Consider the following 24,923-nt stretch of genomic DNA (forward strand, 5'->3'; position numbering starts at 1 on the left):
TCACCCATTTTTGTGACAATAATAAAATTAATTTTTTGGATTTGACTTTCACAGGCATGCCTAACCAGATTATAACCAGTGGGTGAATTTACCAGGGTTTTGCGTAATTGCAGTGAGCATTCTGTATATAACAATGAAGTCAGATCAGCTGAATCCAGATTAAGTGCAAGGCGTTATCCATCCTGGACACTTCAGAGAGCACGCAAGATAGTAGAAAATAAAAAACGTGATCATTTGATAGATTTTTCAAATAAAAACTCTGAATGTAAAAACAATAAGAATAATATGAAATTGCATAACACAATAGTGCTCTCTTTACAATACAGCACACAATTCAATCACATCAAAAATATTATTAAACGTTATTTACCCGTTTTAAATGAAGACCCTGTTCTTGCAACCATACTGCAATCTGGTTGCAATGTGGTTGCTAAAAAAGCACCTTCACTGGGCAACATTCTTTCACCTAGTTTTTTTGTAAAAAATAAACCTGTTTCCACCTGGCTTGAACACAAGGGATTTTTTAGGTGCGGCACCTCACGCTGCCGCACATGTGAATTTGCCTTAGCTTGTAGCTCATTTTCAAATACTGGTGAGACTGCCACATATTCCATTTCGAGGTACATTAATTGTAATACCACCAATGTGGTTTATTGCATTAAGTGCACCAGCTGTAACCTACTTTATATTGGTTGTACAGTGAGAAAACTCAAGGTGCGTTTTAATGAACATATCCGGGATATTTATAATTCTAAGGGCACCGTTATTCCAGCCAGAAATCTCTCATCGGCATCCAGACATTTTATTTCACATCATAATTGCAATACTGATCCCTGCGTGTTTTTGGCTTAGAAAAAGTTAAAATCTCTCCTCGTGGTGGTGATATCCAACATCAGGTTCTCACACGTGAGGCTTTTTGGATATTTCATTTGGGAACTAGAATACCCAATGGTCTTAATCTGAGACGAGATGTCATGTTTCATTATTAAATCTTGGTAGATAATGTTTGCATGTACATTTCGGATGATAGAATTTTTTTATGTGGAATTTTAATATCAAAAATCTTTTCTGTATATATGAAAAAAAATCTGTTCACTTATTGTTGAATTTTTGTATTGTTGCTTTGTATGTTATCTACCCCATGCTGGCACATGTGCTTTCTGATTAAACACACTCCTCCCATTGGTAGGAGTGAGTTTAAATGCTTGTGAGCAAGACATGTTCACTCAGGCTTGACAAAGAACGCAGGCAGCGTTCGAAACGCGTAGCCTTACGCCGCATATGGGCTCCCTATTTTTGTCATCACATTAATTTTTACGTCCTTTAATAAAATTTTGCATCAGTTTTACTACTACTACTCCGGAAGCTGGATTTTTCTTTCTTCTATTGGACCCTTGCACTGCCAGAGTGTTATCCTTGCATGCCGGACTTTGCCCCAGTTGAGCTGGATTACCTTTTTTCCTTACCAGGGAGCGGAGCCCACTTTAAAAGATGTCCTCTCTGCTATCAATCAACTTGGCACCACCATGTCATCTTTAAACACACAGATGGGGCACATCAGAGACCAAATCTCACACATAAGCCAAGGCCTGCAAAAAGTATCAAAGCGCACGGCAGCCTCAGAAGGGAGAATAAGTGACCTAGAAGATACGCTGCCGCAAGTGTCTAGAAATGTCAGCAGCCATGAACAAAAACTAGCAGCCCTGATGATGAAAACCGACGATATGGAGAATAGACTGTGGAGGAATATTGTGAGAGTGATTGGATGGCTGGAAAAGACAAAGGGAACAAATCCGTCCGAATTGTTTGAAAAATGGCTGCACAAGATATTCGGAGATGGAGTCCTTTCACAATTCTATGCAACTGAAAGAGCACATAGGGTTCCCACGAGACCACAGCCACCGGGTGCCCATCCAAGACCCATGCTGATTAAACTGCTCCACTACAGGGACAGGGACGCCATCTTACGTGCAGACCGCAATAAAGGAGACGTCAAGGTCAATGGTCACAGAGTTTCATTCTTCCCAGACTTTTCCGTGGAAATATCGAAACATAGGGCGTATTTCATTGATGTAAAGTGACGCTTAAGGGCTATTCAAGTATCCTACTCCATGCTATACCCTGCGAAGCTCAGAGTGGCAGCACTTAACGAGACCTTCTTTGTTGAAAACCCCAGGGATGCTCTCCGGTGGCTGGACAATGTCCAGTGGACATAATGAGCAACGAAACATACCGCTAAGAACATTGCATGGGCACCGCCATCTTAGCAGCCCTGCCTTCCGGCGCGCTCATGTGACGTCACGTGACCACGCCCAAATCACCTGGTATACTCCCCGGGTGCGCGTCACAGAGCCGTCACCGGACGGGGTTGGGCGAGTTCAGCCCTCTTCTGGCCCACAATTTCTTCTGTGCCGCGCTTCACAGAATGAGGTCTCTCATTAAGGACAGGAAACCAACGGAAGAGGGGGAGAATGGTTTCCTATTTTTGCTGGGCGGATCCCTCTTTCACGTGGTGCTGTCATGGCTAAGGGGGGGGGGGGGGAAGCATATCTGAATCGATCATGGATTAGCTATAGCTAGCATTCCATTTTTCATACTACTCCAGGGTACATAAAGCCATCCCGTTTGAACCTATTGAATCTAAAGTAGATAAAGAGGGGAGGTTCTTTTGCGTCCGATGCAAGGGTGTACATCCCTCCACATTATAATAATAGTGTCATGAAAATGGTGGCGGAGGCTATACGGGATAATTCAGATGTGCAGGTACTATGTATGGGGGATTTCAACAATACTATTCACCCATACTGGGACAAGAAGGGAATTTTGTTACTTACCGTAAATTCCTTTTCTTCTAGCTCTTATTGGGAGACCCAGACGATTGGGGTATAGCTACTGCCCTCTGGAGGCCACACAAAGCACTACATCAAAAGTGCAAGGCCCCTCCCCCTCTGGCTATACCCCCCCCGTGATATCACGGGTTCTCCAGTTTTAGTGCCAAAGCAAGAAGGAGGAAGCCAATAACTGGTTTAAACAAATTAACTCCGAATAACATCGGAGAACTGAAAAACCGTTCAACATGAACAACATGTGTACCCGCAAACAACAAAAAAACATCCCGAAGGACAACAGGGCGGGTGCTGGGTCTCCCAATAAGAGCTAGAAGAAAAGGAATTTACGGTAAGTAACAAAATTCCCTTCTTCTTCAGCGCTCTATTGGGAGACCCAGACGATTGGGACGTCCAAAAGCTGTCCCTGGGTGGGTAAAGAAATACCTCATGTTAGAGCTGCAAAACAGCCCTCCCCTACGGGGGTGTCACTGCCGCCTGCAGGACTCTTCTACCTAAGCTGGCATCCGCCGAAGCATAGGTATGCACCTGATAATGCTTGGTGAAAGTGTGCAGACTGGACCAGGTAGCTGCCTGGCACACCTGTTGAGCCGAAGCCTGGTGACGAAATGCCCAGGACGCACCCACGGCTCTGGTTGAGTGGGCTTTTAGCCCTGAAGGAACCGGAAGCCCCGCAGAACGGTAGGCCTCTAGAATTGGTTCTTTGATCCATCGAGCCAGGGTGGCTTTAGAAGCCTGCAACCCCTTGCGCGGACCAGCGACAATGACAAAAAGTGCATCGGCACGGCGCATGGGCGCCGTGCGGGAAATGTAGATTCTGAGTGCTCTCACCAGATCTAGCAAACGTAAATCCTTTTCATACCGGTGAACCGGATGAGGACAAAAAGAAGGCAAGGATATATCCTGATTAAGATGAAAAGAGGATACGACCTTAGGGAGAAACTCCGGAATAGGGCGCAGCACTACCTTGTCCTGGTGGAACACCAGGAAGGGAGCCTTGGATGACAGAGCTGCCAGCTCAGACACTCGCCGAAGCGATGTGATCGCAACAAGAAACGCCACTTTCTGTGACAGCCGAGAAAAGGAAACTTCCTTCAGAGGCTCGAAGGGCGGCTTCTGGAGAGCAACTAGTACTCTGTTCAGATCCCATGGATCTAACGGCCGCTTGTACGGGGGCACAATATGACAGACCCCCTGCAGGAACGTGCGCACCTTAGAAAGACGTGCTAGACGCTTCTGAAAAAACACGGATAGTGCCGAAACTTGCCCTTTAAGGGAGCTGAGCGACAAGCCCTTTTCTAACCCCGATTGCAGGAAGGAAAGAAACTTGGGCAATGCAAATGGCCAGGGAGACACTCCCTGAGCAGAGCACCAGGATAAGAAAATCTTCCACGTTCTGTGGTAGATCTTAGCCGAATTCGACTTTCTAGCTTGTCTCATTGTGGCAACGACTCCTTGAGATAATCCTGCAGATGCTAGGATCCAGGACTCAATGGCCACACAGTCAGGTTCAGGGCCGCAGAATTCTGATGGAAAAACGGCCCTTGGGACAGTAAGTCTGGTCGGTCTGGCAGTGACCACGGTCGACCGATCGTGAGATGCCACAGATCCGGATACCACGACCTCCTCGGCCAGTCTGGAGCGACGAGTATGATGCGGCTGCACTCGGATCTGATCTTGCGTAGCACTCTGGGCAAGAGCGCCAGAGGCGGAAACACGTATGGGAGCTGAAACTGCGACCAATCTTGAACCAAGGCGTCTGCCGCCAGAGCTCTTTGATCGCGCGACCTCGCCATGAATGCCGGGACCTTGTTGTTGTGCCGGGATGCCATTAGGTCGACGTCCGGCACTCCCCAGCGGCGACAGATTTCCTGAAACACGTCCGGGTGAAGGGACCATTCCCCTGCGTCCATGCCCTGGCGACTGAGGAAGTCTGCTTCCCAGTTTTCTACGCCTGGGATGTGAACCGCGGATATGGTGGATGCTGTGTCCTCCACCCACATTAGAATGCGCCGGACTTCTTGGAAGGCTTGCCGACTGCGCGTCCCTCCTTGGTGGTTGATGTATGCCACCGCTGTGGAGTTGTCCGATTGGATTCGGATCTGCTTCCCTTCCAGCCACTGTTGGAAGGCCAGTAGAGCAAGATACACTGCTCTGATCTCCAGAACATTGATCTGAAGGGTGGACTCCTGCGGAGTCCACGTCCCCTGAGCCCTGTGGTGGAGAAATACCGCTCCCCACCCTGACAGACTCGCATCTGTCGTGACTACTGCCCAGGATGGGGGCAGGAAGGATCTTCCCTGAGACAATGAGGTGGGAAGGAGCCACCATTGTAGGGAGTCCTTGGCCGTCTGGGAAAGCGAGACTTTCCTGTCCAGTGACGTTGACTTCCCGTCCCATTGGCGGAGAATGTCCCATTGAAGTGGGCGCAGATGAAATTGCGCAAAGGGAACTGCTTCCATGGCTGCCACCATCTTCCCTAGGAAATGCATGAGGCGCCGCAAGGGATGCAACTGGCCCTGCAGAAGAGATTGCACCCCTGTCTGTAGTGACCGCTGCTTGTTCAGCGGAAGCTTCACTATCGCTGCTAGAGTATGAAACTCCATGCCAAGATACGTTAGTGATTGCGTCGGTGATAGGATCGACTTTGGAAAGTTGATGATCCATCCGAAAGACTGTAGGGTCTCCAGCGTAGCATTCAGGCTGTGCTGACATGCCTCTTGAGAGGGAGCTTTGACCAATAAATCGTCTAGGTAAGGGATCACCGAGTGTCCCTGAGAGTGCAAGACTGCTACCACCGCCGCCATGACCTTGGTGAAGACCCGTGGGGCTGTCGCCAGACCAAATGGCAGAGCTACGAACTGAAAATGGTCGTCTCCTATCACAAAACGTAGAAAACGTTGATGTTCTGTAGCAATTGGCACGTGGAGATAAGCATCTTTGATGTCTATTGAGGCAAGGAAGTCTCCTCTGGACATTGAGGCAATGACAGAACGCAGGGTTTCCATCCGGAACTTCCTGGCGTGCACATGTTTGTTGAGCCGTTTTAGGTCCAGAACAGGACGGAACGAGCCGTCCTTTTTTGGAACCACAAAGAGATTGGAGTAAAACCCTTGCCCTTGTTCCTGAGGAGGGACTGGGATCACCACTCCTTCCCGCCTGCAGCAGAGCATCTGCTCGGTCTGGATGTGGGGAGGTTCTGAAGAACCGAGCTGGAGGACGAGAATTGAACTCGATTCTGTACCCGCGAGACAAAATGTCCGTCACCCACCGGTCTTTGACCTGTGACATCCAAATGCCGGAAAAGCGGGAGAGCCTGCCCCCGACCGGCGATGCGGAGGGAGGGGGCTGGAAGTCATGAGGTAGCCGCTTTGGAAGCGGTACCTCCATTTGCTTTCTTGGGGCGCGTGTGAGCCCGCCACGAATCTGAGTTTCTTTGCGTCCTCTGAGTCCCTTTGGACGAGGTAAATGGTGTCTTGCCCGAACCTCGAAAGGACTGAAACCTCTGCTGCCACTTTTTCTGTCTGGGTTGTGGTAAAGAGGAGTCTTTACCCTTGGACTGCTTAATGATATCAGCCAATGGCTCGCCAAACAGTCTATCTCTAGATAAAGGCAAACTGGTTAAACATTTTTTGGAACCAGCATCTGCTTTCCAGTCCTTTAACCACAAGGCCCTGCGCAAAACTACCGAATTGGCGGACGCCATTGAGGTGCGACTGGTAGATTCTAGGACCGCATTGATAGCGTAAGACGCAAACGCCGACATCTGCGTGGTAAGATGCGCCACTTGCGGCACTGCTGGATGTATGATAGCATCCACTTTTGCTAAGCCAGCTGAAATAGCCTGGAGTGCCCATACGGCTGCGAATGCCGGAGCAAACGACGCGCCGATAGCTTCATAGACAGATTTTAACCAAAGGTCCATCTGTCTGTCATTGGCATCTTTAAGTGAAGCGCCATCCTCCACTGCAACTATGGACCTAGCTGCGAGTTTGGAAATCGGGGGGTCTACCTTTGGACACTGTGTCCAGCGCTTGACCACCTCAGGGGGGAAAGGGAAACGCGTATCTTTAGATCGTTTAGAGAAACGCCTTTCTGGGTGAGCGTCGTGCTTCTGGATTGATTCTCTGAAGTCAGAGTGATCCAAGAAAGCACTCAATTTACGCTTGGGATAAAGGAAACGAAACTTCTCCTGCTCTGCCGCTGCCTCTTCTGCTGAAGGGGCTGGGGGAGAAATATCCAACAGCCTATTGATGGCTGAGATAAGGTCGTTTACCATGGCATCCCCATCAGGGGTATCCAGGTTGAGAGGGGTTCCAGGAATGGATTCCTGATCACTCTCATCAGACACATCACAGGGAGACTGATTGCGCTGAGACCCTGAGCAGTGTGATGACGTCGAGGGTCTTTCCCAGCGAGCTCGCTTAGGGTGGCTGGGGCTATCATCTGAGTCATAATCCTCGGCCTGTAAAGCCGGGGACCCCCCTGTGGGCTGGATTAATTCCAAGTGAGGGGGACCTGAGGACAGAGGCCTCGCCGTGCCCAAAGACTGAGCCCCATGCATAGATTGCAAGGTTTCAAGGATTTTTGCCATAGACAGAGACATATTATCAGCAAAAACTGCAAAGTCTGTCCCTGTCACCGGGGCAGAACTTACAAGCGTCTCAGCCTGGGTCACTACCTCTCCTGACTCCGGCTGGCGAAGCAGCACCGGGTCGGAGCATTGCACACAATGGGAGCCTGCTGGTAGATCAGCCCCACATGCAGCACACGCAGTACACACAGCCCTGGCCTTGGCAGCCTTGCGTTTTGAGGATGGCATGTTGCTGCTTCCACAGAGTGATCTGGGAGAGCAGCCAGAAGCGACCTCACAGTGCAAGAAAAACAATATCTATATATCTGTACACAGTACACCGATACACCGTGAGGCACTAGAGGGACCAGCACAGAAAAATCGCTTACCGCCCGCTTAAAAAGCGGGTGTGTGGTCGCCAGATAGCCCCTAGTCCAGGTCTCCCAGAGCCTTGCGTCCTTCCTCCAGCCAGACTGCATGTAATGGCTGCCGGCGTCCTGAGAGGAAGGGGGGCGGGCCCTGGGCGTTCCTGGCTAAGAGCGGGAAGCCTGCTTCCCTCTGTGCCTAGTGTGAGGGCTGGAGCATGTAAATCAGGCTCCAGCCCTCGTCGCTGCTAGCGAACAGCGTCTCTCCCCTACCCTGAATGACAGGGTGGGGGCGGGAACGAATCGGAGCTGCCGGCGTCCTAGGCCCAAAAAGCCGGGGACTCAATTTATAACCGCCGCCGCCGTAAAAGCGCGGACGGCGGATCCCCAGCGCACCACAAGTCACAGCAGCGCCGCCCGGTCCAGAGGGGGTCGGCGCTGCGTTCCCATACACAAAAAATCCCCCAGTAATCTGTAGGGACACTAACTCCAACGTTGCGGTCCCCGGCGCACTACAACACCCAGCCAGCCCGGAGTGTGTCTGTGCCTGCCGGGGACACAGAGTACCTGTATGATGCAGGGCCTGTCCCTGATCGTACTCCTGCTCCGTCTCCATCAGGTTCTAATGGGTCTGTGGATGGAGCCCGGCGTCAGAGCTGAGAGGCCGGCAGGATCCCACTTCCACAGAGCCCTACCAGGGGATGTGGAAGGAAAACAGCATGTCAGGCTCCAGCCCTGTACCAGCAATAGGTACCTCAACCTTACAACACCATCCAGGGGTGAGAAGGGAGCATGCTGGGGACACTATATGTGTCCTCTTTTCTTCCATCCGAAATAGTCAGCAGCTACTGCTGACTAAAATCTGTGGAGCTATGCATGGAATGTCTGACCTCCTTCGCACACAAAGCTAAAACTGGAGAACCCGTGATATCACGGGGGGGGTATAGCCAGAGGGGGAGGGGCCTTGCACTTTTGATGTAGTGCTTTGTGTGGCCTCCAGAGGGCAGTAGCTATACCCCAATCGTCTGGGTCTCCCAATAGAGCGCTGAAGAAATTTAATAATGACCTGTCCTCGGAGACACTGCCCATCTCAAGCTTTGGCGAGACGATAAAAGACAGATGGACGTTTGGAGGGTTGGGCACCCGGGAGTTCGTCAATTTTCCTGTTATTCAAAGTCACATGAAACCCTGTCTAGAATTGACATGACACTGGGGTCTGCAGGCATATTGTCACTAGTGGAGTTGGTGTTATATCTGCTCAGAGCCATCTCAGATCATTCCCCCATGGTGACCTGCCTCAGACTACTTCCTGGGCCTGACCCTGCTCTTGTCACATGGTCCCTAAATTCTTTCTGGCTGCAAATTATTGAGGCCGATCCTATTATTTCCACCCTAAATCATTACTTTAGAGAAAACATGGGGAGTGTTTCCCAAAACATTATATGTGATGCCATTAAAGCTTGTTTGCGAGGGGCATTAATTAATACAGGGGATTAGCAGGTCCAAGACTAAAGGGTGCTTTACACGCTGCGACATCGCTAACAATATATCGTCGGGGTCACGGTGTTTGTGACGCACATCCGGCGCCGTTAGCGACATCGCAGCGTGTGACACGTACGAGCGACCTTCAACGATCCCAAAAGTGGTAAAAATTGTTGGTTTTGGAGAGGTCGTTCTAAAACAAAATATCGTTGTTTGGGCACTAGCAATGTTGTTCCTCGTTTCTGCGGCATCACATATCGCTATGTATGACACCGCAGGAACGACGGACATCTCCTTACCTGCGTCCACCGGAAATGCGGAAGGAAGGAGGTGGGCGGGATGTTACTTCCTGCTCATCTCTACCCCTCCGCTTCTATTGGCCGGCCGCTTAGTGATGCCGCAGAGACGTCGCTATGACGCCGAACGCACCTCCCCCTTGAGGGAGGGATTGTTCGGCAGTCACAGCGACGGCGCTGACAAGGTATGTGCGTGTGACGCTGCCGTAGCGATAATGTTCACTGCGGCAGCGATCACCACATATATCGCACAAACGACAGGGTCGGGTGCTATCGCGCACGACATCGCTAGCTATAGCTAGCGATGTCGTAGCGTGTAAAGCACCCTTAAGTCACGTCAATTTGGGATATTTCTTCGAGAAAGGGTTCAGTCTACAGAACGCCAGTATATAGAATCGGCAACTACTCAGAATCTCCTGGAATGGAAGGAGACTCAGAAGTCGTATGATATACACCTTAGGGAAAAGGCTAAGAATAGGCGGATGTTTTAACAACACATTTTTTGAGGAGTGGGAAAAGGCAGGGAACCTATTAGCTGTTATTGCTAGGGCACAGCATTCATTATACACACACAGTGTGTATTTTACACACACACACACACACACACACACACACACACACACACACACTATATAGGTCTTTTATTTATATCTATTTAGAGTTGGTACCAGTGCATATATCTTTTGTATAGGGGCATGTCGGATTTATCCATATTTACTATGTATCCACCTATTCCTGTGAAGTATACATTGTGCTCCTACACACTATATTTGGCCATCTCTATCTTTGGGTTTTTATTTTCTTCCTCACTTCTACTTTAATGTACATGCTAATGATTTATTCAAACTAAAGTCTACACAATTATTCTCATCTACTTCTTGGAGAGCCTTGATTTCTTCCCTTCACATTGTATGGCACCCTCCATACCACAGAGCACTTAGCCAACAACATTGTATTATGTGAGTGTATTATGGCACCTGCTAAAACGGTCACATTACATTAAGACATATAAGGCGAGGAGGATGAACAATCTTACAGTAGCATTCATCACCATAGCAGTACACATAGGGTGTGTGCTTTAGGTTTTTTACAGATACTGAATGAAATAGTGCAGTGGACTGTTCTATCAAACAATGGAATTAGTAAAAAATAAATAGTAGACAGTTTACCTGAACTGCAAGTAGGATCTGGTAAAAATACAGTTTCAAAGTTGATTCTTTGGGCCTGGATTTCAATATTCTGTGAAATAATTCACCTCCTTCCATCCTAGAAAGAAAAAAAAAAAATTACAGGTCTTCTTAGCGTATAAAATTCGGTATACAGAAGGGTCATTCCTGACAATAGCTCGGCACTTGGTGACCAATGTAATCGTGGGTACCATGTGGGGTTTTGGGGGCTGCTTCAGCCTACTTAACTGGTCACGTAACCAGGTAGGAAATCTCTGTTTATATCAAAGCTTTGTCACAAGCACCGATAGTCTCCAGAAAAAAAAATATTCCTTCACAATGCGCTGTGTCACGCCTGCTTCATGAGGTGGTAGATAGCATATATAACTCAGAATTAGTGCTCAAAAGCAGATAATTCAAAGTTAAAGTTCTTTTTACATACATTTCCCACAATACGGATTAATGAGGGCATATCCTAGTAGTATGACACTAACTGATCAGTAAGGGGGAGGGGCAACGGATGGGAATCTGTCAGCATATTTTTTGCTATTAAATCTAAGAGCAGCATAATATAGAGCAAGAGGGATGCAGATTCCAGGGATGTTACTTATTTAATTGCGTATTTATATATATTAATATTTTTATAATATGTACAGTTTGGAATGTTTAGTGCTGAAGTGCACATTTGGTGCTGGCTTTTTGTTTTTTCTTCATTGAATTGGTCGGTGGTTGACCTCCACCTTGCTATGCACCCCAATTTGGGATGTATTCCATCTGTCTAGATTTTGGCGGTTGGTGACTGTTCACATTAAGTCATCAGGCTTTGTCCACAGGCTATTTACTTCATGCAGCATTTGCTTGGACCTGTCCCGCCCACAGCCATGACTCAGTCATGGGTACGGGATTGAAATAGACCAGGTGAGTGCTGCTAAGAGCAGTTCTACTATTCATATGTGAGGCCGTATGGCACATTTTATAAAAATATTTTAGTGTAGGACTGCCTCAAATGAGATTTGCCGTGACGTGGCGAGGCAGCTCAAGAAATTGCAATTTTTTGCCAAAAATCTCAAAATTTTTATAATATGTACAGTTTGGAATGTTTAGTGCTGAAGTGCACATTTGGTGCTGGCTTTTTGTTTTTTCTTTATTTAATTGCGTGTTGTATTTTCAATAGAATCAATTCACATTTTATTGCATGAAATAAGTATTTAATCACCTACCAACCAGCAAGAATTCTGGCTTTCACCAACCTGTTTTTTTTTTTTAAGAAGCCCTCCTACTCAGCACTCATTATCTGTATTATTTCACCTGTTTGAACTTGATACATGCATTAAAAAAAAAAAAAAAAAAAAAAAAAAAAAAAAGGACACTTATCCACACAAATCAGTCACACTCCAACCTCTCCACCATGGCCAAGACCAAAGAGCTGTCTAAGGACATCAGGGACACAATTGTAGACTTGCACAAGGCTCGGATGGGCTACAGGACAATAGGAAAGCAGCTTGGTGAGAAGGCAACAACTGTTGGCCCCATTATTTGAAAATTGAAGAAACACAAGAGGACTGTCCATCTTACTCGGTCCGTGGCTCTATGCAAGATCTTGTCTCATGAGGTAAGAGTAATTATAAAGAAAAGTCAAGAATCAGCCCAGAACTACACAGGAGGACCTGGTCAATGACCTGAAACCACAGTCTCTATGATTACTGTTATGAACACACTACATCGTCATGAATTAAAATCCTGCAGGGTATGCAAGGTACCCCTGCTTATGCCAGGAGATGTCCAGACTTGTTTAAAGCTCACCAGTGATCATCTGGATGATCCAGAGGAGGCATGGAAGGTGGTCAGATGAGACCAAAAAGTAGATTTTGGGTACTCACTGTAAAATCTCTTTCTTGGAGCCTTCATTGGGGGACACAGAGACCATGGGTTGTATGCTGCTGCCACTAGGAGGCGACACTAAGCAAAACAAGGAAAACTCCTCCTATGCAGTATACACCCACCAACTGGCAATTGTACCTCAGTTAGTGAGAAAGCAATAGGAGACAACAGTAGAAAAAACAAACAATCGTACAGAAGTGGACATTAAACTCAACATTCAACAGAAACATTGAACAGTAACATATGTCCAACACAAGGGCGGGTGCTGTGTCCCCCAATGAAGGCTCCAAGAAAGAGATTTTACGGTGAGTACCCAAAATCTACTTTTCTTTATCGCTTCATTGGGGGACACAGAGACCATGGGACGTCCTAAAGCAGTCCCACGGGTGGGTCTAATGTTACTCTCAGGGCTGACCTCGGTCCACTGCAGCCTGCAGAACTCGTCTACCGAGGCTCGCATCGGAGGATGCGAAAGTGTGGACCCTGTAGAACTTTGTGAAAGTGTGAAGCGAAGACCAGGTGGCCGCTTTGCAAAGCTGCGACGCTGGAGCGTGGTGACGGACCGCCCACGAGGCTCCCACCACCCTGGTGGAATGGGCCGTAATCCTGAGTGGGCGCGTTCTCCCTCTTACCCGGTAGGCTTCCAGTACGGCAGAGCGAATCCATCGCGCAATGGAGGACTTGGAGGCAGGTAGGCCTCTGCGCGGGCCAGACGGAAGTACAAAAAGGGAATCCGACCGTCTGAATTGAGAGGTCCTGGAAATGTACAAACGGAGAGCTCTGACCAAGTCCAGCTTGTGGAGAAGAATCTCACGAGGGTGCGAAGGATTCAGACAAAAGGAGGGGAGAACAATGTCCTCGTTAAGATGGAAAGAGGAAACCACTTTGGGCAGAAAGGACGGAACCGGACGGAGGACTACCTTATCCTGGTGGAAGACGAGATATGGAGAGCGACAGGAAAGCGCCGCTAGTTCAGATACCCGCCTGATTGACGTGATGGCAACTAAGAAGGTGACCTTCCAAGAGAGGAACGTGAGGGACATCTCCTGCATAGGTTCGAAGGGGGAATGCTGGAGAACAGACAAAACCAGGTTGAGGTCCCAGGGCTCCACCGGAGGTTGAACGGGGGGCGCCGCATGCGCGGCCCCCTGAATGAATGTACGAACCTGTGAGCGAGAGGCAATCCTCCTTTGAGAGAGAATAGAAAGAGCAGACACTTGCCCCTTGAGGGAGCTGAGTGCTAATCCAGCATCCAGACCAGACTGTAGGAATGACAACAGAACTGGCAAGGAGAAGGTCATGGCTGTGACCTGGTTAGCTTCACACCAGCGGAAATAGGCCTTCCACGTCCGGTGGTAAATGCGGGAAGAGGAAGGCTTCCAAGCTTTGATCATAGTCTGGACGACCTTTTCTGAGAATCCCGCGGAAGTTAGTACTGCGGCTTCAACAGCCATGCCGTTAAATTGAGCGACTGTGAATTCTGGTGAAGAAAAGGTCCTTGGGTGAGAAGGTCCTGGACGTCTGGAAGTCTCCACGGAACGTCGGCGAGAAGGTGCACGAGCTCTGCGTACCACGGGCGACGAGGCCAATCTGGGGCCACGAGAATCACCGGAACTCCCTCCGCCTTGATCTTCTTGACTAGCTTGGGTATAAGCGGAAGTGGAGGGAAGAGGTACGGCAGATAGAACTGCGACCAGGGGATCGCTAGGGCGTCCGTTGCGAGCGCTAGTGGGTCTCTTGCTCTGGAGACGAACTGGGGGACCTTGTGATTCCACCTGGAGGCCAGGAGATCCACGTCGGGGGTCCCCCACCTGGAACAGATCTGCTGGAAGATTCTGGGATTGAGGGACCATTCTCCCGCGTCGAGGCCCTCTCGGCTGAGGAAGTCGGCGGCCCAATTGTCCACGCCCGGGATGTGGACCGCCGAAATCGCTGGGATGTTCTGTTCGGCCCAGTCGAGGATTTGAGATACCTCTCTCATTGCCGCTCGGCTGCGTGTTCCGTCTTGATGGTTTATGTAGGCTACAGTGGTTGCATTGTCGGACTGCACCCGAACTGGGTGTCCGCGAAGCAGAGCCTTCCAATGAAAGAGAGCTAGGCGAACTGATCTGAGTTCCAAGATGTTGATGGGAACCTTGGTTTCCGGCTCGGTCCAGCGACCCTGAACTGTCAGGTCCTGTAAGGTGGCCCCCCATCCTAGCAGGCTGGCGTCTGTCGTGACGACCCTCCATCGAAGGGGAAGAAATGATCTCCCTTGGAGGGTGAGGGGAGAGCATCTCCACCATTCCAATGACTCTCTGACTCGAGGAGGGATCGCAATCGGTCGATCCAGGGAGTGAGGGGACTTGTCCCATGCTGCGAGAAGGAGGCCTTGAAGGGGGCGAGTGTGGAATTGACTGTAGGGCACCGCTTCTATTGACGCCACCATCTTCCAGAGAATGCTCATGCAGTATCGAAGGGAGCAGCGAGGTGCGCGTTGGAGCTTCCAAATCCCTCTGAGAATAGCTGTGCGTTTGTCCTTGGGCAGAAGAACCTTCGCTTGTGTGGTATCGAAGATCATGCCGAGGAATGAGATGCGTTGAGTCGGGATCAAAGATGACTTTGGTCTGTTGATCAACCAGCCGAGACGGGATAGAGTATCCAGAGTGATGTTGAGACTGTCGCGGCACTCCGCCGCCGAGGGAGCCTTGATCAAAATGTCGTCTAGATACGGGATGGCTAGAATTCCCCGGGTCCGAAGAATAGCCATGACAGTAGCCATCACCTTGGTGAAGACTCTGGGAGCTGTCGAGAGCCCGAATGGGAGGGCAGTGAACTGGAAGTGTTGCCCCTGAACCATGAAGCGTAGGAATCTCTGATGAGCTGGAAAGATCGGGATGTGGAGATAGGCGTCCTGGATGTCCACCGAGCAAAGGAACTCCCCTGGTTCCATGGACGCTATCACTGAGCGCAGAGACTCCATGCGGAATCGCCGGAGGCGGACCCGCCTGAGAGGCGCTTGAGATCCAGGATGGGGCGGACTGTGCCATTCTTCTTGGGTACCACGAAGAGGTTTGAATAAAAACCTCGGAATCTGTCTTGAGGGGGTACGGAGATGATGACCCCCGAGTCCTGCATGGCCTGAATGGCTGCGAAGAAGCCCTTTGTGAGGGAGGGATCCTTGGGGGGTTTGGACTGGACGAAGCGTGAGCGTGGGAGCGAAGAAAACTATCTTGTAGCCGTGAGAGACGACGTCTCGAACCCAGGCGTCGTCTATCACGGAAAGCCACGTGCTTCTGAACATGCGGAGACGACCGCCGACCCTGGATGGGGACCCGGTGACGGGAGCCCAGTCATGCGGAGGAAAATCTGTGGGATCTGGACCTGGAAGACTTGGACTGCTGGCCACGGGAACGCCAGTGGGGTGTTGCCTTAAAGGAGGGCTTCCGTCTCTCCTGACGCGCTGGGGACCGCTCCCGACGTGAGTTGGTGTTGGTGGAAAATTGACGAAAGGGGCGAAAGGGAAAAGGCCGCTGCTTTGGAGGGGCACGAGGGGTCCTCTGTTGGGGGAGGAAGGTACTCTTGCCTCCCGTAGCCTCAGAGATGATCTTGTCCAGCTTTTCTCCGAAGAGTCTGGCACCGACAAAGGGAAGACTGGTGAGAGACTTTTTGGATGCTGAGTCCGCGTTCCACGCTTTAAGCCACAGGGCTCTGCGGATTGCAGTAATGTTGCCGGCTGCCAGGGCAGCGGAAGCCGCAGAGTCAAGGGACGCAGCGACTAGATATTTTCCGGCATGAGTGATCTGATCTGCCAGATCTGCCAGCTCTGGTCTGGGAGCGTCAGCCAGGATACCACGCCGAAGGAGCTTTGCCCAGGCGGAGACAGCCTTGGACACCCAGGTGGTTGCGAAGGCTGGAGTGATGGCAGAGCCGGAGGCTTCAAAGGCCGACCTGGCTAAGGATTCTATGGTCCTGTCCGAGGGATCCTTCAGGGAGGCGCCATCAGACAGCGGCAAGGTGGTGCTGGACGAGAGTCGGGAGATCGGAGGATCCACTGAAGGGGCCACTGACCACTTCTGAAGAAGTTCCGGTGGGAAGGGATAAAGGACCTGAGCCCGCTTGCGCTTCTGGAAACGCTTGTCGGGATGTTCCCACTGTCTGGAAAAAATATCCTCAAACTCCCTGTGGTTGCCAAAGCTTCTTGGCAGCTTCTTGGCTCTCTTGAAAGGGACTGATTGACAGGTAGGTGCCAGATCAATATCCTGTACCTCTAGGGTCTGATTGACAGCAATGACCAGACTGTCCATCATACCGGTCAGCTTGGATATGTGTTCAGAGTCCAGATCGGAGTCAGAAGCAGAGTCCTGGTCCGAATCTGGAGCTGCCGCAGAAGAGGCAGGAGACAGCGAGCGTGATGCTCTGGCGGCCATAGCAGGGCTAGGGGAGCTGGAGGATGACCCAGAGAGGGACCGCTTCCTAGACCTCCTGTGGGTTCTGCCTTGCCGGGCTGGAGGCGCTGCGAGCTCAGACTCGCTCTGGGTCGCCGGGGGGACTCCAGAGGAGGAAGCGGACAGACGGTCTATGGCCGAGGCTAAGGATTGAGACATGTTAGTTAAGTTGTCCACTGACTGGGAGAGAGCTGAGGCCCACCCAGGCATGGGGGCCGAGTCCTCGTTACGGGTGGTGGGGGGCTCCGTAGTAGTCATGTTAGAGGTGCTACAGGCTACGCAGATGGGGGAGGACTGCCCTGAGGGAAACTTCTTTAGGCAAGAGGAGCAGGCGAAGTGAAGCATTATGGCCTGTGTCTGAGAGCGGGTCGCTCTTGTGCTGGACATGGGACAGAAGAGAGGGAATGAGGCAAGGGAGAGAGACAGGAGGATGCCAGGTGGATGAGGTACTGGGGAAGGAGCTGCCTCCCAGTGGCAGAGCTTACCCAGATTCTGGCGTCCTGTGTTTGAGCTGTCTCTGTATGCAGGCGCTGTGTCCTGTTCAGTGATGCAGGCTGAGGGAGCAGAGGTGGGGGCTCCGAGGAGCTGCAGGGACGTGAGGCCGGTGGCTGCACGTGGAGCGTGTCTGCCGCACAGGAGATCGCAGGGCAGTGATTGCTGCTGAGGGCCCAGGCCGGAGGAGCAGCAGAAAAAGAGCGCGAAAAAACGGCGCGCAGATTGCAGGTATCGGCCGGGAGAGAGAGAGAGAGGAGGCCCGTGGTTGGCTGAGAAAGGGCGCGCAGAGGCCTCCTGTGATTAGCTGCTGGAGCGGGCGGGCCTGCTAGAAGTGAGGGCTCACGCGATAGGCTGGCCGGGAGGGGGCGTGGCCGGACGGGAGCTAGGCCGGAGGGAAGCCGGGGGACTAAATTTTGAGGTGAGGCCGCAGGGGGAGCCTAGGACGGCGCCGAGGACGGGGTCGGGGCTGTGAGGGGGAGCCGAGCGTACTGCCTGGAGGGGAGCTGACCCGGGACAATGGAGCTAAGTATAATCATTTAAAGAGACAGGTTTTTTTTGTTTTTTTTTTCAAAACGGAGCCCCCCATGACCCGGGACAAGGGATGGGTACCTGTCCCGGTGGCTGATAGTCCCTTTTGGCTTAATCTTGTCCTCCTTTGATCCTGGCCTCCTGGAAATGACATAGGGAGACGGGAATTTTCCAATGATTTTTCGTCTCCCCTCCCTGATCAGGCCGGCTGTGGAGGGCGGGCGTGCAGGGGGAGGGGGGCAAGGACCATCCGCCTGTCCCTCTGTGCGGATGCCCCCCAAACAGTCTTGAGAGAGTGTTAGGGGGGTAGGGTCCTGCCAGACAGGTACGGAGGTCAACGGAAGTGGCGGACGGACCCCACTTCTGTGCGACCGGCCTCTAGGGGGGAGAGCAGGGTGAGCGATTACACCCTGTCGCCCGACGAGCTGTGTCTGAAACGAAAAAGGGGAAAAGATTAAAAATACAAACCTGAGGGGCTGGGAGCAGCCCCAAGTGTGTCCACCTCCTATGGACACTAAGCTTAAACTGAGGTACAATTGCCAGTTGGTGGGTGTATACTGCATAGGAGGAGTTTTCCTTGTTTTGCTTAGTGTCGCCTCCTAGTGGCAGCAGCATACAACCCATGGTCTCTGTGTCCCCCAATGAAGCGATAAAGAAACAGACGTTTTTGGTAATAACTGCACTCGCCGTGTTTGTAGGAAGAAGGAGGAGGATGGGGGTGGAAACATCATACTTTTGGGTTGCTTTTCTGAAAAGACTGCACCGCATTGAAGGGAGGATGGATGGTGTAATTTATTGAAGAGGTGTCGTGGCAGGGTCTTTCAGCATGACAATAACCGGAAACACAGCCAGGGCAACTAAGGAGTGGCTCCATAAGAAGCCTTTCAAGGTCCTGGAGTGGTCAGTCTCAAGACCCGAACTCAATATTGCCCAGCTACAGCCCCGAAACCTTAAAGATCTGTTTGGAAGAGTGGGCCAAAATCCCTGCTGCAGTGTGTGCAAACTTGGTCAAGAACTACAGGACATGTCTTACCTCTAATTACAAACAAAGGTTTCTGTACCAAATATTAAGTTCTGGTTTTCTATTGTATCAAATCTTATTTCATGCAATAAAAAAAAAAAAAAAAGTAGGAATTAGACCTACTGGTAATGATATTTCCAGGAGTCCATCATGACAGCACCACAGGAGGATGCTCCCTATCCTCTGTAGGGACAAAAACACACACAAGAGGTTAAAAGCCCCTCCAACCCTATCCCAACCAGTGCTTTTACAATTACCACACCAGGATGGGTACAACACTTTTATTATGCCAGGTAAACACATGTTAACTGCCAGAAGAGAGGGATATAAGGGTGCTGTCATGTTGGACTCCTGGAAATATCATTACCGGTAGGTCTAATTCCTACTTTCGAGGTCGTCCCTCATGACACCACAGGAGTATACCCAATAAACCGTCTTAGGGAGGGACAACTTCCTGTAGGACGTTCCTGCCGAAGGCCATTTTTTGATTGGAAAGAACATTTAATTTGTAAAGGTTTATAAACTGTAGATGGGCCTGACCAAGTAGCTGCAGCACAAATCTTATCAAGGGAAGCCCCTGCTCTAGCTGCCCAGGAAGTGGAAAGTGCCTTAGTGGAATGGGGCCCGACAACCCCCGGGAGAGGAATGTTAGCTGAAGAATAGGCTAACTGAAAGAGATCTAACCCATCTAGCCAAGGAAGATTTAGATGCTTTCCTGCCTTTGTTCTTCCCTGCAAACTGAATGAACAAATTAGAGTCTATTCTCCAGCTCCGGGATGCCTCCAAATAGGCCAATAGCAACGCTTGAACATCCAAAGAATGAAGCTCCTACTCCTTTGCATTTCTGGGAGACGCACAGAAGGATGGTAAAACAATCTTCTGATTGAGGGTAGAAGTAGAGACAACTTTAGGAGAAAAGGAAGGGTCCAGCCTTAAGACTACGCAATGTTCTCACTTGAAGATAGGGATCTTCAATGGAGAGAGCCTGAAGTTACCCTATTCGTTTAGCGGAGGTGATTGCCACAAAAAAGATTGTTTTTTTGGAAAGCGGTTTGATATCCAGGTCAGAGTTCGTGGAATAAGGCTCGCAACATAGAAAGTTCAGGACAAGATTTAGATCCCAAGGAGGAGATGTACTTTTCAAAGTGGGTCGTAGTCGCTGAACAGCTTTCATGAACCGCAGTATCCAAGGATGGGCGGCTAACTGAGTGTCGAGAAACATGCTGAGAGCTGCCACCTGCACTTTCAAGGTACTTGGTTTTAAACCTTTATTAAAGCCTGCCTGGAGAAAATCCAGTATACTGGGGATATTGGGCTGTCTACTCAGTCTTGCCGGTACCCATGAAAGTACAGAAAACTTTCCAGATCTTATGATAGATAGCTTTAGTGACAGGTTTTCTACTTGCCAGCATAGTGGTAATCACCCGATCCGAGAGACCCTTTGAGGCTAAGATCTCCCGCTCAGGATCCAGGCGGAGAGCTGCAGTTGTTATACATTCTGTTCTGATACCGCAGAGGACCCTGAGAGAGTTGATCCTACCGGAGTGGGAGAATAATTGGATCCTTTTCAGACAGCTGGCGAGGCAGGGTGAACCAGCTGCGTTTTGGCCAGAAAGGAACTATCACTATGGCTCTTGCCCGATCATCTTGAATCTTCCGCAGCATTCTTGGAATCAATGGAACTGGCAGAAAAGCATAGAGCAGACCTGTTCCCCAGAATTGAGACAGGGCATCCACTGCCACTGAATTGTCCGCTGTACTGAGGGAGAAGAACCGCCGTACCTTGGCATTGTCTTTGCTTGCAAACAGGTCTAGGCATGGCTGACCCCAAATGCGAGCTAGTCTGGAAAACACGGTTGCATTCAGTCCCCACTCCGATGCTCTCATTTGCCGACGACTGAGATATCGGCCTCTTTGTTGTCCAATCCTCGGAGATTGAAGTGTGAAAACTGAAGAAACCGTGGCTTCCAGGAGAAGGAAGATGTCTTCTGCCAGCGTTTGCAAACTCGGATGCCGGGATCCGCCCTAGTGACAGACGAAAGAGATAGTCGTGATGTTGTCTGAGTATATTTTGATATGCTAACCCTGTAGAGTCGTCCTGCTGAGACGGAGCGCTTCTAGGACTGCCCTTAGCTCGCGGAAGTTGGATGACTTCGACTGGATTGCTGGAGGCCAAGTCCCCTGGAGATAGGAATGATCCACTTTGGCACCCCAGCCCAAGCTGCTCGCGTCTGTTGTGATAGGTATACTTGGATCTAAGATCCACTGAACGCCTCTGGTCAGGTTCGATAGTTTCATCCACCACCGTAAGGAATTCCTGACCTCCTCTGAGAGCCTGAATCTTCGTTCGAGCGAGGTCTTGTGTCTTGCAGAGATGGCAAGTACGTCTTTCTGCAGCGATCGTGAGTGAAATTAACTCCAACGTACGCTTCCTATACAAGACGTCATTAGCCCCAGCAATCTCATTGCTTGGCAGATTGAGACCAGTCTCTTCTCTCAAAACACTCGCACTTCCTGGGAGAAAACAACCACTTTGTCCTCGGGTAAAAGACGTCTGCCTGATGGAATCCAACATAACTCCCAGGAACAGACTGGATGTTTCGGGCTGCAAGCAGGACTTTGTCGTTCAGGATCCAGCCCAACTTTTGAAGGACACCCCTCGTGACTTCAAGAGGATTCCCCATTTCCGGAACCGACCTTGCAATCAGAAGAAGTCGTCAAGATATGGAACAACCACTATGCCCTGAAGGCGAAGGTGAGCAAGCAGGTCTGTCACTACTTTTGTGAATATTCGGGGTGCAGAAGAGAGGCCAAATGGAAGGCACCTGAACTGGTAGTGGAGTGTGATTAAGCCCTTCTGAAGAGAAAATATCAGAGAAACTGCTGACTGAACGGGTGAATAGGAAGATGGTAATACGCATCCCGCCAGTCTAGCGTACACATCACTGCTCCATGTTATATAAGGGGAACGGCCGAACGAATGGATTCCATTCGCAACTTCCTGTGGAGAACCCACTGATTTAGAGGCTTGAGATTGATGAGGAGGGAGATGGGAAAACTCTATACGGCACCCTTCCGAGATTGTGGAAAGGAGCCACGGATTATTGGTGACTGATCGCCAACCCTCCAAAAACTGGGAAAGCAGACCCCCCCACCCCCACCGTCATGGACGTTTGGAATGGGATTTAGAATAGGATTGGAGTTTCTCATCTCTGCTTTTATACCCCATCCCTGGGAGCCTCGTTTCCCGCGAAAGGTCTGTCTACACTGAGGAAAGGACTTCCGAAAGGGCTGGGATTTATGCTCTTCCTCTGGAAAACCCTTTTTTTTTTTTAATCTGAGGCTTTGTGCAAAATCTCATTGAGAACAGGACCAAAGACTCAGTCCTGAGAAGGGAATAGAGCATATCTTGTTCTTGGATGCCAAAATCCCCTGACCAAGACCGCAACAATAAGGCACGTCTAGCAGTATTAGACAGAGCGTTATTTTTGGCAGAAAATCTAAGTCTCTGCAAGAAATGCCGTGGCCATCTTCAAAAGGGGTAAGGATACCAGGATTGTATCCCGAGGGGTACTGTTACGGTTGCTGCGAGCACTGGAGACTAAGTCCAGATTTCTTGCTACTGCACATGTGCGAGCGCTGGAGACTAAGTCCAGATTTCTTGCTACTGCACATGTGCGAGCGCTGGAGACTAAGTCCAGATTTCTTGCTACTGCACATGTGCGAGCGCCGGAGACTAAGTCCAATCTTGGAGCCATTGCACATGTGCGGGTGACATCATCGCTGACACGAGGTCACATGTCTCTGACACCTTCTATGCCGATTGGTCGCTGGTCATGTGCTTGTGACGTCTTGCTCGGTGATAGGCCAGCATGACGTCACTCCTGTCGTTCTGGCAGCGGATTGGCTCTGGTGTCCTCCATCTTGGATGAGGCACAGAGTCTATATAAGACCCTGACACACGCCGCATGGTGCTCAGTCCTCTTGGTTCATGCATATGAGTAGACGCTCTGTGCGCGTTCCTCTAGGCATTCCTCTGTCTATGCTAGGTGAGCGCTACCGGCAGGGTAGCGTTCTTATACCTTACAGCTTCGGCTGCTGTCCGTATCCTTACCTCTTAGGGGAGCGGACATAGGCAGGTGCCTGAGGCACATGGTCTGGCTGGGCCTTGTGATTCTACTCGTAGGTGGACGTTGCCGCTAGGGTAACGTTCCTTATACTGCGTCTGGCAGTTGTTCGTATCCTCGCACACTAGGGGAGCAAACAGAGGTAGGAGCTTTGTGCGGCTTACGCTGCTGTTCGTCTCTTTTGCACCACTAGAAGAGCGGACCTAGGCAGGTGCCATATCTAGTGGTTCGTGTCCTCGCACACTAGTGGAGCGAACGCAGGTAGGAGCTTTGTGCGGCTTACGCTGCTGTTCGTCTCTTTTGCACCACTAGAAGAGCGGACCTAGGTAGGTGCCATTTCGCACACATTGCCTTTGTCTCTGTGATTATTAACAGAGATCATTCCACACACCCTCCAAGTAAGGGAGGAATTGCTTTACTTACTTATTATATCCTTCTGTGAGTTAACAGAGGTATTGCACTCTGCCATAGTCTGCAGCAAAGTCTTTGCACGGTGGACCCTGACTGTCTGATACTCCTTTCAGTTATTATCAGACAGCCCCCCGTAACAGGTACCCCCATTGATATGGTCCTCCAAATCATTAAGCCACAGGGTCATAGACCTAGCCACTGATGTAGCCGCTATGTTGGTTTTCATGGAAATGGCCGAGGCTTCCCAGGCCTTTTTCAAAAAGACCATCAGCTTTTCGGTCCATCGCATCTTTGAGCCTAGAGGAGTCTTCGAATGGAATAGACATCTTCCTGAGAATTTTCACCATTGGAATGTCAATCACTGGAACCGCGTTCCAGAATTTCACATCTTCAGCATTGAAGGGTAGACGTTCCTAAATTCAAGAGGGACGAAAGCTCCTTTTTCCACCTTTTCCCATTCTTCCATGATCATGTCTTTCAAGTGCTCATTCATGGGAAAAACTCAAAAACGTTTGTACCGTAAACCTGCAAACATCTCATCCCGGACAGAAGTTGGGCCCTCCTCCTCGACAATCTGCATGGTTCAGGGGGACTAAACGCAGGGGAGCATCCGTATATTTGGAGTCAAACCGGTAGGATTTCTTTCCGTTTCTTATAGGTGATGACCCGGGCTCCCTATCCGACTCTGAAGTAGAGAGGCGGAAGTCTCCTCATCTGAAGATGGTTCTCGCTCCCTTCTGGGTCTCTTCTGCTTTCCTTGGGTCCCTGTGTAGAAGACAGGGATGCCACAGATGCCTGGATCTCTTCTCTAATGATATTGTGCATATTAGACAGGATAGATGCCTGTTCCTCATTAAGCAGAGATGAGATGCATGTGGCACACAGACGCTTTGAGTAAAAGTCCGCTAATTTGCAATTGGGACATCTACGGGATTTAGCAACGGGCTTCTTAGCTGAATCTTTCTTCTTAGGCTATGTTTACATTTCCGTTGTTTAGGATCAGTCACAGACTGCGACTGAAGTCCTTGCGTGGCATCCGCCGCCCGACTGATCAGCAACGTTTGAGCAGCGAAATCCTTTTGTTTTCACTGCGCATGCTCAGATCTTGTGTTTAATCATTCAAATCAATGTCTCTCTCTCTCGGCGGCCGAATGATCAGCTGATCGCCCAGCGGAGATGTTTATGTGTGCCGTCATTATGCTGACTTACCCCGCCCCCATCGGAAGTCACGTGACGTGATCATGTGCCTTCCGGTGGTTGCCATGGTAGCACAGGGTCATGTGATGACGCCTGTAGCTAACATGA

General features: G+C 50.2%; 1 protein-coding gene across 1 annotated transcript in view; it reads right to left on the reverse strand.

Annotated features, from left to right (window-relative positions):
* CHEK2 (checkpoint kinase 2) overlaps positions 1 to 24,923 on the reverse strand; it is a 130,570-nt gene that overhangs the window by 40,217 nt on the left and 65,430 nt on the right. The window contains exon 9 of the mRNA XM_075320136.1: positions 10,732 to 10,828. Coding sequence (XP_075176251.1) covers positions 10,732 to 10,828 — 97 coding nt within the window. The remainder of the gene's footprint in view (positions 1 to 10,731; positions 10,829 to 24,923) is intronic.

This window comes from Anomaloglossus baeobatrachus, chromosome 1 (genome assembly GCF_048569485.1).
Source record: "Anomaloglossus baeobatrachus isolate aAnoBae1 chromosome 1, aAnoBae1.hap1, whole genome shotgun sequence".
NCBI classification, from domain to species: Eukaryota; Metazoa; Chordata; class Amphibia; order Anura; family Aromobatidae; genus Anomaloglossus; species Anomaloglossus baeobatrachus.